Source organism: Malaclemys terrapin, chromosome 3 (assembly GCF_027887155.1).
Source record: "Malaclemys terrapin pileata isolate rMalTer1 chromosome 3, rMalTer1.hap1, whole genome shotgun sequence".
NCBI lineage: Eukaryota > Metazoa > Chordata > Testudines > Emydidae > Malaclemys > Malaclemys terrapin.
The window spans coordinates 201,025,489-201,038,634 of NC_071507.1; the positions used below are offsets into that span (position 1 = coordinate 201,025,489).

General features: G+C 41.9%; 1 protein-coding gene across 7 annotated transcripts in view; it reads right to left on the reverse strand.

The window, feature by feature from the left end:
* Window positions 1-322: 322 nt before the first annotated feature.
* HMBOX1 (homeobox containing 1) overlaps window positions 323-13,146 on the reverse strand; it is a 149,993-nt gene continuing 137,169 nt past the window's right edge. The window contains exons 8-11 of one of the 7 annotated variants that reach the window (XM_054021446.1): window positions 12,732-12,827; window positions 11,414-11,502; window positions 11,100-11,201; window positions 323-7,784 (exon numbers count right to left, since the gene is read on the reverse strand). In XM_054021446.1, the coding sequence (XP_053877421.1) occupies window positions 7,647-7,784; window positions 11,100-11,201; window positions 11,414-11,502; window positions 12,732-12,827 (425 nt within the window). In that variant the 3' untranslated portion in view covers window positions 323-7,646. Of the gene's footprint in view, window positions 7,785-11,099; window positions 11,277-11,413; window positions 11,509-12,731; window positions 12,828-13,146 lie in introns of those variants that run through there. The other 6 variants (XM_054021445.1, XM_054021444.1, XM_054021450.1 and 3 more) reach the window with 6 other exon arrangements.

Below are 13,146 nucleotides of genomic sequence, written 5' to 3' on the forward strand. Positions count from 1 at the left end.
CTTCGTTCAGAAAACGGAAAATAATTAAACCATTGCATGCAATTTTTTTTTTTTTTTTTGCAATCCAATGAGAAGCTATACAGATATGGCGAGGATAAAAGAAAGAGAAAAGCTTTGCATAGAAAACTAATCCCAGTTTTTGTCCAGCATTATAAGGAACAGGTCATTGTTTTAGTTTACTAAGTAGCTGTTCCAAACATCGTTGAGCGCATTGGTACTAAAGGAAATTAGGGAATGGAAGATCTGCTGTTTTCAATCACATACAAGGACAGAAATCCTTTTAATTACAACCATGCCAATCTACATCTTCCTGAAGCAGCTGGACACCCAGTCATTCAAAACTGCCATTACACTTTTATGTATTCATTCTACCCACCCAATTACCATGGCTACAGTTTGAAAAGACTGAACAGAACCTTCATCTGATCACAACACATCAGTATGAATTACAACAGAGCACACCAGCTTACATTAAAAAGATAGAGAATGAAAATGGAAGAGAGAGCATTTTGCCAGATCATCTGAGTAAGAGATGTACTATATGTACACAAACATCAAAGATCCATTATACAGCTCACTAGGGCTCAGTGGCATTAACGCACTCACACCTACTCTGTAGCATCTAAACCCCTGGCCTGAGTGCTTCAATGATTACTGGAAAGAACTGCAAAGAGAAAAGCTGTGTATTATCCATGGATTGTTATTGTTCAGACTGATGAAAACAAACTCAACCGCCAATCTTGAAAAGGGGCACAAAAGTGAATAGCCATATTTCTCTCTAAACCCACTTCAATTTGTCAGCATGATTTAGCCCTTAGATACTATAGCAATGAGCACTCTAAGAACATTCTAGTTAGATTGGGTAAGAGAAATCCTGAAGAAATCAAATATATTTGGTTATTTTTCCTCATTAACACAAATTACAGTACGACATGTATTTCCACACAAGAGGATAACAGAGAAGACGCTTAAGGACTATAACCCCATTGATAATACCTTTTTTGCTGTGTAGAAAACTACGTTTAAAACACTGTCACATCTGCTTAAAGTCCTTAGATGACCAAACCCAATCCTCTAATGAATTTCTCTCAAGAGAGAAAAATAAATTTGGTTTATCTGAAATTCTAATTTGTAGCTGCCACCTCTTTTTTCATTAGCATGGAATATCTTTAATTGGACAATTTAGCTACTGTAAATTAGACAATGCTAAATGAAACTAAGAGACAGGGGTTTCTGGTTATGCTTTTCAGTTTGCCAAAACGGTGTTGGCCAACAACTGATTCAAAATCCTGAGTAAATATCCTAGCTATTAAAAAAAAAAGCACAGAAAGGAATGCTTTATTTGGAAATACATCTGCAATCCAGCTCCTTGGTACTCCTGATCAGTGCACTCACCTTCCGTTCAAGGGAATGATGAGTATGTCTTGGCTCAGTAAAACTGCAAAAGTTAGCTGGTGTCTATGCAGCCCCAATGAATTCAGCTGGAGGGCATTAAAAAACAGAAAAAGTCCTATACCCACAACAATGAATACATTTTGGTTGTGACATATAATTCATTTTTCAAGATACAACCTGCCAACACAGACCCACGTCAAGAGCGAAAATTGCTAAACCAAATCAAAAAATTATTACCTAAAAATGTGTGAAGATTGTAAGCAAATAATATTGTTAATGAAAAAAATTGCACTGAAGAGGGCAACAGCTACTGGGAAATGAAGCCCTTTACTAAATATGAGCAAGGGAGTTTCTTCTGATGAGAAACCCAAAGTTTCTTGGTCACAATCTCACAAACTGTGACCAGAAGGAAGAGATAAATTACTTAGCTGATGAATAGTAAGCAATACTAAATTCACAATGTCCTGGTTAGGGGAAAGAAATGTACATTCTAGCAAACATCACAACCATCAGAAATGAACTGACTTGAGGAAATTAGATGGAGCATTTTCCTCCATTCAAAACCCACAAGGGCAAACACCGTCATAGTGACCAGTTCCTGGGGTCCACACCTCATATAACTTAAGAGACTCAAACCAGATCTTGGACACAAATACTTATGAACTTAAGGGAGGAAGATGGGAATCTACACTTGGATCTCAATTCAAGCTACAATGGGAATCAAAATCCTGGATTAAATAGTTAGGGGCAGTGTTGTTAAAATGTGCCCATCTAGTCATGAGAAAAGTCGTCTGAGTGGGGACCGGAAAACAGTCTTCAAGTTTTGCCATGTCCACTGAAGGTAGGACAAGAAGTAATGGGCTTAATCTGTAGCAAGGGAGAGTTAGGTTAGATATTAGGAAAATCTTTCCCGCTGTAAGGATAGTTAGATACTGGAACAGGTTACCAAGGGAGGCTGTGGAATCTCAGTTACTGGAGGTTTTTAAGAACAGGTGAGACAAACACCTTTCGGAGTGGTTGAGGTATACTTGGGTACTGCCTCCGTATGGGGCAAGGGACCCTAAAGATCCCTTTGAGCCCTAGATGTCTATGATTCTGTGACTGTACCCCAGCCAGCCAGTGGAATCCTGCTGCAATTACCAGATAGCTCTGTGTGACAAGACTAATTCGACTGCACGAGGTAAGCCAGCGTGAGGATAGAAAAGTACTTTAATAGAGAAGCTGAAAATCTTAGTGAAATCTTGATGTCCCTTTAAGACAGCAAGACAAAAAGATTTTGACCAGTTCGGATAGGAGCTGATCGTGTGCCATTCTACTTCTATAAAACTGCCGCACTACTGGGAGTAGGCCTACACTGCAAAGTAAACTCAGGGCTTGGGTTTGAGCAGCTATGCTCATTTGTAACCCCAGATTAGGAATTGTTGAACCCTGAGTTCCAACCTGGTGCTTCAGTGTCTACATTGTATTATTTGGGCCTGAGCCCAATCACCCATATCCCAGACTTCCTACTGCCCTAGTCCTTTGTTTGGGTGCAGTGTGGGAAAACATGATTGTTCACCAAACTTGACTGTCCAGAGGACAAAAAGTTGGGATTGTGGGATACTGTTGTCAGACTCCCAGAGCACGAATCCAGTGGGACTGCAGCTACACTGCAAAGCAATCGGGCTTGACCCCCTCGGTCCCAGCTTGACTCAGGCTAGGACCCTCTACCACCATAGGGTCCTGGGTCCGAACTCTGGATTAGAGTGATTTGTGTGTAGACGGAAGGAGGGCAAAGCCTGAGCCTGAATTTGAACCCTGGGCTTACAGTGTAGACAGATCCTATGATTTTACTAGCTTTACATGAGGAGTAGAATAGCAAAAATCTTGCCAGCCTTCATACGAAAGTGACACTTATAGATAATCTCATTAGCTATGCCAAACCTAAAAGATTCACAGCCACAATAGCGAGATGGTAGAAAGTCCAGTCAATGTATGCTAAAACCCTTCCCAAAAACTGTCCATCCACCTACATAGATAGCCTGGGTGTTATGAAAACAGTGATCCATTAAACTCCACTATAGTCAATGGAATAAAATAGAGTTATTGAGAAATTCAATGAAGACTCATATAAGCATAATAGGTCTGAACCAAAACTATGAATCTAAATACCCCACGGTTTTGGAAAGCTGGATCCAGACTTTGCAGACAAGGCCCATCTCTTATAGGAGAATATTTTAAGTAGGTAAAAATAAAACACAAACAAACGCCACTCACAATCATGCTAGGTCAACACAGAGTCGCTGGAAAACACGGGTCAACGTTAGAAACTCCCTTCTTGGTAAGAACACATTTATTGGAGCAGTGAAACTGTTGTACTCCAAGTACTTCGAAGATGTCTCTGCATCACCAGGGCATCAAAGAAAAATGCTGTCCATCTGCTGCTGTGTTAACTTATTATCTAAGGCATCCGTTGTAAAATATTTGGACATCGGTACCAAATTTAAATGAATATATTACACATAATAGTCCAGGAAAAGACACGGCCTGAACTACATGAGCAAAGAAAAAGGGGCGCAATGAAATAGCCAAAGATGAACAAATCGGAGGAGAAAGGCCTGATACACAGTCAGGAGCCAGCCACAGGAAAACTCTGGGGAACGTCCTCAGAGAAGGGAACTCCATGGATGGAGTCCTGTACTGCACTGCACTCCCACAAGCTCCAATAATATCTAGGGATAGATACCAAGGACAACCCAGCCAACCTCTCCTGCTCTGGATGATGGCAAAAAACGCTGGCTAAAGTATGATGAGCCATGAGATAACAATCCGGATTGAATTTGTTGGTGTAACAGCAACCTGGAAGGAAGGAATCATCGATTCTTCAAACTCCATCCATGGAAGGAGTCGGTAACCATCCTGTAACCAATTCAGCTTTTAGATCAATTTCGAGCAGAATCCAAGTGGGAGTGCGGCACAATAATTTAGCCTGGAGGTGAAGAAGATATGAATGTCTGTAACAAGTTCTGAACTGTCTCACCAGCATTGTCCTCGCCCTGAACGACAAGGCTGCAGAATGTCCTTCCAAAATGTCTTGAAAAGGTTTCCCTCAACGCAGTAGCTGAGAGTTATCTAATGTGGGCCTAGACCGGCTACCCCTCATCAAAACAAGTGTCTGTCAATCAAGAAACAGTCCACAGTGGGCTAAGGAGGGAGCTAGAGAGCTCAGTGTCATCAGGATATTGAGGATGGCTAAGGTCATATTCCTTGATCATATCTTCTGGGGGCCGTACGGGACCAAATAGAATGCAGATGAAGGGAGATAAACAGAACTATGTAGCACCTGGCTCGCCTAAGGCATTTCTTACCTACTGAATCAGTCTATGATCTTCCTCTGGTGGGGCGAAGACTGCTGCTTACCAGCAAGCTGCAATTTAGGACAGAAGACCCACTGATCGCTAATTATACACAAGTTGTTCATCTGCTTATTCTTTTTGATGCGTTATGGGACACAGGAGCTGTAAGACTGTGCTAGACAGAGTGAAGGCCAGATTCAATGCATTCTTTTTAGTGGAGTTATTTCAAATTTACTCCAGTGCAGCAGAGATCAGGATCTGGCCTTTACTGTATGGGTGTTATTCTACCTTAATTCTCTAAATAGATGTTTGTTTCAAAGAATGACTTTTTTAAGGTAAAAATACAAGCAATATTTATTTTGTAGGTGCAGCTATCAGTCTGATTCGATTCTTTAAAATGGAACAGCTAGAACAAACCTTGGTGGCAAACCAGCATAAAGAGGCCATCGATTATTAAAATCTCCTTGCAATAAATCGCGGTGGTTTCTTGTCAGCTCTGTGTGTGACTGTAGTATGAATAAGTAGGTAAAATTCCACTGAAGCTACAGTTTGCTGGATCATCCTGCGGTGCAAAAACATTCCCTCCCCCCCGGCCCTTTGCTCGCTAGTACTGAAAGAGTCACACACACACACACACACATACACACACACACATACACACCAAGAAAGAACACTGCAATGTGACTGAACCAATTTCGTTCTTTCCTGAGTCTATCCTGACGCTATTCATGAATTTGCCTACTCAAGAAATACAATAAAAAAGAAAAAAAGACGGCTCCATTCTGCTTCAGTGATCTACTGCTAAAGAAAGCACATACATTTCCCAATGAAATCCATAAATGAACGACAGGGCCAAGCCCTGCCTATATATCTTCAAAGTCACAGGGACAAAGAGGTGCTAACTCTGTGCCTTCTGTAAGCACAGAATCTCCCACATCTACCTAAACAGCTTTCACCGGATTAGCAGACAAAGATGATCTAGTTAGTCTTTACCTTAAGGGGGTTTAAGGCTGGCTAAAAACCTGCTGACGTGCCACAATTCCGTCTTTTTTTTTTTTTTTTCTTTCTTTCTTTTTCTAAGTGCTTGCAATTATATCTGATGGTTTCCAGTTGCAAACATCTTGCAAGGCTGGGGGAGGAGGAGAGGGGAAGGAATAAAAATGAAACAAGTCATAGTAACGTCCCTTCACCTTTAAAAATGAACAAAAGACAAAGGAAAGCCATGCTTCAAAACTAAGCCATCTTCCCCCTGAAATGATTTCTGTACAGCAGGGAGGATAACATGGAATGTAGTGGAAATGCTATGTAAATGCATTAATTTTTTCAAAGATATAATGCAGCCTAGCCCGTCTCTAATGCATCCTATGCTGCTTCCAGTGAACAGTTTCCTCTTACCGGCAGCGACATATCACTTTTATCAGGATGCCAGAGATCACTTCCACACAATGCCAGCAGATGTAATTTTCTTAGATGCATACACAGTTCATCATTTAGATACTAGATGACAAGGTGATCACAGGGTGACTCTGTAATGCAAGTTTGTCGTTTGGTATTTTGAATTCTCAAATGATTAAAAAAAAGATTTATCAAATATAAATATCTTTAAGAAAAAAGTAACAAAAGTGCTACATATGATCAAGGAAAAACAATTCCGTTAGTTTCTGCTACTTAAAGTAGGTTTGCTTTACAAATATTACCACATCCATTATCAATATGGCTTCCCATTATTAATTAAATTGTCTGTAGCAGTATAGCTTTCTCGCACCATAACAAGGACAGAGTAAAGAGAACACAAAAGCATTACACCCTATATCTCAAGGAGGAGATCTTCCTGCCTTTTAAGAAGTGTTCATATTTGGGTGAATATTTATGCCATGTTGATAACTAGCAGAAACTAGATACCAAAGTCCTCCAATAACCTTTCAGGCCTGTTAGGATTGCAGGCAGCAGTTACACAGACTTGTACAAACTCACCCATTTATTATCTTAATCCCTTTTTTGAAAACATTGCTTTTGAGAGGGGCTGGAGGGGGAAAAGGTGAGAGGAAGAACAAAAGGTAACGCAACTTCTATGATAGATCGATCGAGTCTCGACCTCTTCGGAGCAGGCACTGCTAGGCCTGCCAAATAATGAATAGTGGTTTTGAGAAGTTTTTAGACATTCAGCTCATTTTTCATGTGATCCCAGGCTGGGCTTCTATCATGGTCCCAGAGGCAGAAGGCAGTATTTTATCCACTAAGCCATGCAGCTTGTGAGAGCAGAGGATGTCTGTGTTGAATGTGACATCAACCGAAATGTGTGAATATGTTTCCCATGGACATTCTCAGCGCAGTACCCAAAAGAAATAGATCAAGTCACTGTGTGACCAGTGAGGCACGGCTTATTGCAGCTGGAAATCACTTATTCCCAGGCTGAAGTGGGGTTTCTAGTGTTCTTTTTACTCTCTGTTGATACTCCCAATATGGTGTCCATCGACCCTGTGCTTCTACCCCAGCTTCCATCCTTTCAGTCTTGGAGGAGGAAAAGCATACAGACTAGTTTTACATGATGTCTAAGGGTATCCAAGATTTTAAATGTAGCCTAAGACTTGGAACTGAGGGACTCTCTAAAATACCTGGAAGCACTTTCTTGGAATGCTAAGACAAAGCAGCAAGATTTTTGAGCCACTGGGGCTGGGAGAGGGAGGTTGGTTGGTTGACTGATTATTTACTGGGAATTAATACTGAGAGAGTATATGCAAAGGCTGAGGGCACCATGCCATCTTCACAGAACAAGACCCTAACAGCTAACTGACGTACAAGAAACTGCAAAGTTATACTGTAAGAAGAACACATATTAAGGACCGAGGAAAGTCTGCTAAGGTGCTACGTCTAAAACTAAGTTACTTCTTGTTTTGACCCTCCCCCTTCTTTGTATCAGTCGTCGTCTAGGGCCTCTGTCTTGATTTCGTTGGTTCCTTGCCGGGCCAATGCCAAGATGGTGTGGTTTACTGCTGCCATTTCCACGGCTAATGAAATGGGATCTTGGTGGTCACTATGGCTAGTGCTGTCATCCTGTGTATGCAGAAAGGAAAAAGATGAAGCGTTGTTAATTAGTGAGCATTCAGTCTGAGTGAAAGAGTTTTTAAAGTGAGCAGTGAACTAAGGGCCGCAAATTACACTTTTGCTAACTGGGTGGGATTGAAAAGAAACAGGATTCCCTTTAAGAAAATGTCATTCACTGGGCAAACACAGGTTCATGGAAATGGGCAGGGCCGGGCGTGGAGATTCACGTTTATTTTCAATAGCTAAAACCTGGCTAATCGCGAGCGTAGTGCAGAATATATTAAATGATCAGGTAAGAGTGATTTTGTGTGAAATAGAAGTGACACATAGATACACATGTTCTATTTTATATAGGGATACACCCATAGACCATTCAGCACTAAACCAACTGCTGAAAATGTCCCAGACAGATAAAAAAGGTGGTGAAATGACCTCATGCAGGAACTGCCACAGCAGATCACACTGTCTAGCCAGCCATCCTCTACATGCCACATCTCATTTAATTAAATAGTGAAAAACTGTGGGTTATACTGCTGCCTGCACCGCAACCTCCAACAGATCTGGAGGCTGTCACCATATTTTCCTATGTGTCTTTTTTTTAAACACTAAAAAGAAGCCTCTGGATTTGAACAGGACAACAGTTTAATTGTTCAGGCTGTATGGCTGCTGTGAAGTACGAAGAACATGGGGAAACTTCGCTGCTATAATTCTGCAGTGAAGATTTTTCTCAGCACTGAAATGTTTTAAGATCAACGAATGAGCAGGACTTCATTCCTCATACACACTGAAGCGTGCAGTTTTCTGAGCCTACATCAGGGTGGGGACCTGGTCTGAATATAGGTGTAACTCTGACACCCTTTGGTGGCTTGTTTCAGTGGGGATCAAACCTGGGACACGTTGATCTTAATGCATAAGCCTCTACTGCCTGAGCTCAAAAACACTTTTCAGAGAGCCAAGGTTGTAGCAAGCTCATCGATCGCTAGCTGGCCTAGCCACCACTAGAGGGCGACAGAGTGCCATACCGAGCAGCCATCGCTTACATAGGGATAAGTAGGGTCCTATCAAATTCACGGTCCATTTTGGTCAATTTCATGGTCATATGATTTTAAAAATCATAAATTTCATGATTTCAGCTATTTAAATCATAAATTTCATGGTGGTGTAATTGTAAGGGTCCTGACTCAAAAAGGAGTTCGGGGGGGGGGGAAATCGCAAGGTTATTGTAGGAGGGGTTGCGGTACTGCTTCCCTTACTTCTGCGCTGCTGCTGCTGGCGGCGCTGCCTTCAGAGCTGGGCAGCTGGAGAGCGGTGGCTGCTGGCCTGCAGCCCAGCCCTGAAGGCAGAGCCGCCGCCAGCAGCAGTGCAGAAGTAAAGATGGCACGGTATGGTATTGTCACCCTTACTTCTGCTGGCAGGGTGCCACTTTCAGAGCTGGGCGCCCGGCCAACAGCTTCCACTCTCTGGATACGCAGCTCTGAAGGAAGAGCAGAAGTAAGGGTAGCAATACCATGACCCCCCCTAAAATAATCTTGCAACTTCCCTTTGGGTCAGGACCCCCAATTTGAGAAACGCTGGTCTCCCCTGTGAAATCTGTATAGTATAGGGTAAAAGCACACAAAAAAACAGATTTCATGGTCTGTGACGTGTTTTTCATGGCCACGAATTTGGTAGGGTCCTAGGAATAAGTCATAGTCATAGAGTTTAAGGCCAGAAGGGAACATCAAATCATCTATTCTGAGCTCCTGTACATCAATGACCACTAACACCACCCCGTACCCACACACTAAACCCAACCAAATTCTAATCCTAAATCTAAAAACCAACTCTTTCTGGGATCTTGGGCAAAGCAAGCGTCAGCTTCCCCCTTTCTGAACTGGGGGTAAAAATACTTACTTACCTTACAGAGGTCTTGGGAGAATTAGTTAATATTTTTACAGCATTTTATAGAGCAAAAATGCTAAGTATTTTTGTCATTATTACATCAGGCCCATGATGATGAATTTGCAACAATATCATTTCTAAATCAAGATGGCAGGTGGTGATTGCTGGTGGGACAGAAATGCCAGTTTTCAGTCAACTCCTGAGGCTGTTTAACAAAATCTCTTAATTTGCCATGAATTTTGGGCCAGATGTTCAAAACTCCACATGCACATCAGACTTTTTGAATACCTGACCCTAAAAGTCAATTAAGTGAACTATGAGAAAGTGTAAAAAAAAAAACCAAAATCCCTCTGAAGTTGTATTAACTTTATGTTATTAACTTTAATGGTAATTGGATAAACTTTATGTTTTCGAGTTTTCTGGAGTCTGAATGATACTCTGAAACGCAGATTTTATGGTTTTAATGGCTGAATGGGTGTTAAATGGTCATCAGCACAGCTTTCCACAGTAATGCATTTAACTTTTAATGCCTAATTATCCTTTACAGTGGAGTCCGGGCTAGATCATTGAGAACTGCAACATCTAAGGACTCTGAACAGAGAATTTTGATGCAATTAAGCAAATTATTTCTCTTTCCAAAAATATGTTGGATAATACAAAAATACAGAAAGAAAGAAATGGTTTGGAATTCTAAACAACGCGTCTGCTAAGCCATCAATTCCTCTATCTGACAGGCATGCAATTAAATGTGCTTGGCTGCAGTTTCAAAATATATCACACCAATTATTTAGGAGATTCTGACCTTGCACAGCCATACGGAGCAGAGCTCCACCAACTACTTCCAGAGATGGTCTATAAAAGGATCTTTGTCCTCCACCAAAGAAACAGCAGCAGCTCCAAGGATGGTGGAAACAGAGCAGGCATACCAGCACCTCTCACCCAATCAATGTCCCACTGGACTTGGGCTGAGCCTACTGGGGTAGCTACTCCAGGATACTGGGTTTCCAGTAACCAGGTGATGAGATCTCCTACTTCTTTCCAGGGATGGCCTATTAAGAAAACCCCAACAAAACCCAGACACCTGGGTGTAGCAGCATGAACACAAGGAGCAAAGGAAGCAGAACCATCTAAGTGAACTGTTCAGCAAGGCCAATGATGTCAAGTGAATCTATCCAAAATGGACTTAGTCACCACTGACTCTGCAGGGGAAGATGGAGAAGGGGAGGTGGGATAAGAACATGGGTGCCTGTTGTCACAGGGAAGCATGTTTGTGCCCAACACACTGCAGAAATGGTTAAAGATCTGTACATCCTTTCTTGAAGGTTAACCACTGTACCAGTGCCAGAGATAAGAAGAGCTTGAATTAAGCATGGTGCGTAGCTTGAGTTAACACTGTCCTAGCATTTTTCAAACATTGTGTGTTGTGTGAATGGTGTCACTTGCTTGTTTGGAGCAGATCCTCCTGTCTTCTTCTACCTTCTCTGCTTCTCTGCCTCCCTCTGAACATCTTCCCTCCTCCTCCCCATTGCGTACTTGCCAAGTGTCCTGTTGTATGACAATAAATCCAAGTGGGTGAATACTGGTTTCTCACACATTCAATAGGGGAGCTGTGCTCTTCCACTTTCCCCATTAAAATTACATGAAAGAAAAAAAAAAGAAGGACGTCTGACTCATGAGAGGTACAAGGCCCCTTGACGCTGAAGTGTCACATGCAGGGTCTCCCATTTGGGACCATGTAGCTCAGCTCAGATTCTTACCTGCTCTGAATAGTCATTCCCATCGACGTCATCGCTATTGGAATGGCCTCCTGGACTCTGTACATCTATGCCATGGCTCTCCAGGATTGCTGCTTCTTCGAAAAAAGCAAATGGATCCCTAAATTATCTGATGCATTACCGGAATTAAAGACCATCCATATTTTAGGCATTTAAAAAAAGTGGACTAGCAAGGTCAACTCTTGACCTCTTCTCAACTATCCACAATTTGGGTGGGTGTTAAGTGTTCACTTCTGTTGCCCCCCCAAATTGTTTCCATTCTTAATGTCCAATAGTCAAACCTTCCTTCTTCCCCATCTAGTCTACAATGGACGGGGTCTCCCTTGTGTATGCAGTGTGTCTGTAGCCGTGTCGGTCCCAGGATACAAGAGAGACAAGGTGAGCGAGGTAACATCTTTTATTGGACCAACTTCTGATGGTGAGGGAGACAAGGTTTCAAGCTACACAGAGCTCTTCTTCAGGTCTGAAGCTCGAAACCTTGTATAGTCTGCAGAACCAACACAGCTAAGTTTGTGAGCTGTATCCTGTTCCAGTTTGCGCACTGTCAACAGAATTGTTTACTATGTTCCAATCGGTTATGGCTCTGCAAACCCACTGACAGCAATAAGGTGGCACAGGGGTAACTGAAGGAAGAATTTGGCCTGCAGAATCCTTGGTACTGGTGATGGTATTGAGATGTAAAGAATCCATTTTGACTTTCAGATCTCAGTGGAATCTTACAGGGTTGGCATTAAGAAAAACACCACCATTTTGACTTGTAAAATGAGTACATTTGAGTTAGACATTACTGAGGCAAGAAACTTACAGACCCCTTTTTAAAAAATCGCTTCCCTTTTCCCACTGGCACTTTTCAGAGTAGAACTGCACTTTAAAGGTTTTAAACTCAGTCCATTTTGAATTTCCCCTATCCCCAGTGCAGAAATCACTGCTTCTCTTGTTTCATTTGGGACATTCAATGGGACTGGGCCAATAATTTGGTGTTAGGGAAATATGAATCCTTCTATATTGATCAGATTCAGACTTAAAACAGAAATTAGGTCCTCTAGTGACATCCGATCACTGAGTCATTTTTCCTGTCCTACTACTGACATTTGTAAACTGAGTCCCCGATGATAGGTTAGAAACGTTGAGAGGGTGAAAGATTTATTTTAAAAAGTGCTTTAACTGACTATTAAAAATGCTTGGCGCTTCTAGCCATTTGCATTAATAGAATTCAATCTTATACTCTCCAGCTCCCTTGAGCTGGCCTATCTACTTAAGCCCTTCAGGTTGTCTGAAAGCAGGTTCTCTGATACATTACCGATATTGGCTCTTCTCTTGATTTCCTTTCTTCTGTTGGCAAACCAGTTGTACACTTTAAGGGAGGTAACTCGCTCCAAATCTGACAACTTTTTGCCTGTGAAAATATACAGTAGAAAGCACAGTTGTTTACAGGGTTTCACAGGTATGGATAGCACTTTGTACATGCATATAAGATCAGCAGATCCCTGCCATGTGATAAACCCTTGAAATTTAGAGCAGACAGCATTAGAGAGTGGAACTACATATAAGAACAGCTCACAAATGAAACGCAGGGCTTTTCTTTGCAACTACAGACAGCTCAGGCCTAAACTGTGATAGAGAGCAAAGCTGCTCGACTGATACAGGAGACCAGGATTCAATTCACAGCTCTGCCACAGAATGTGTATGTGACCTTGGGCAAGTCACTTCACCTC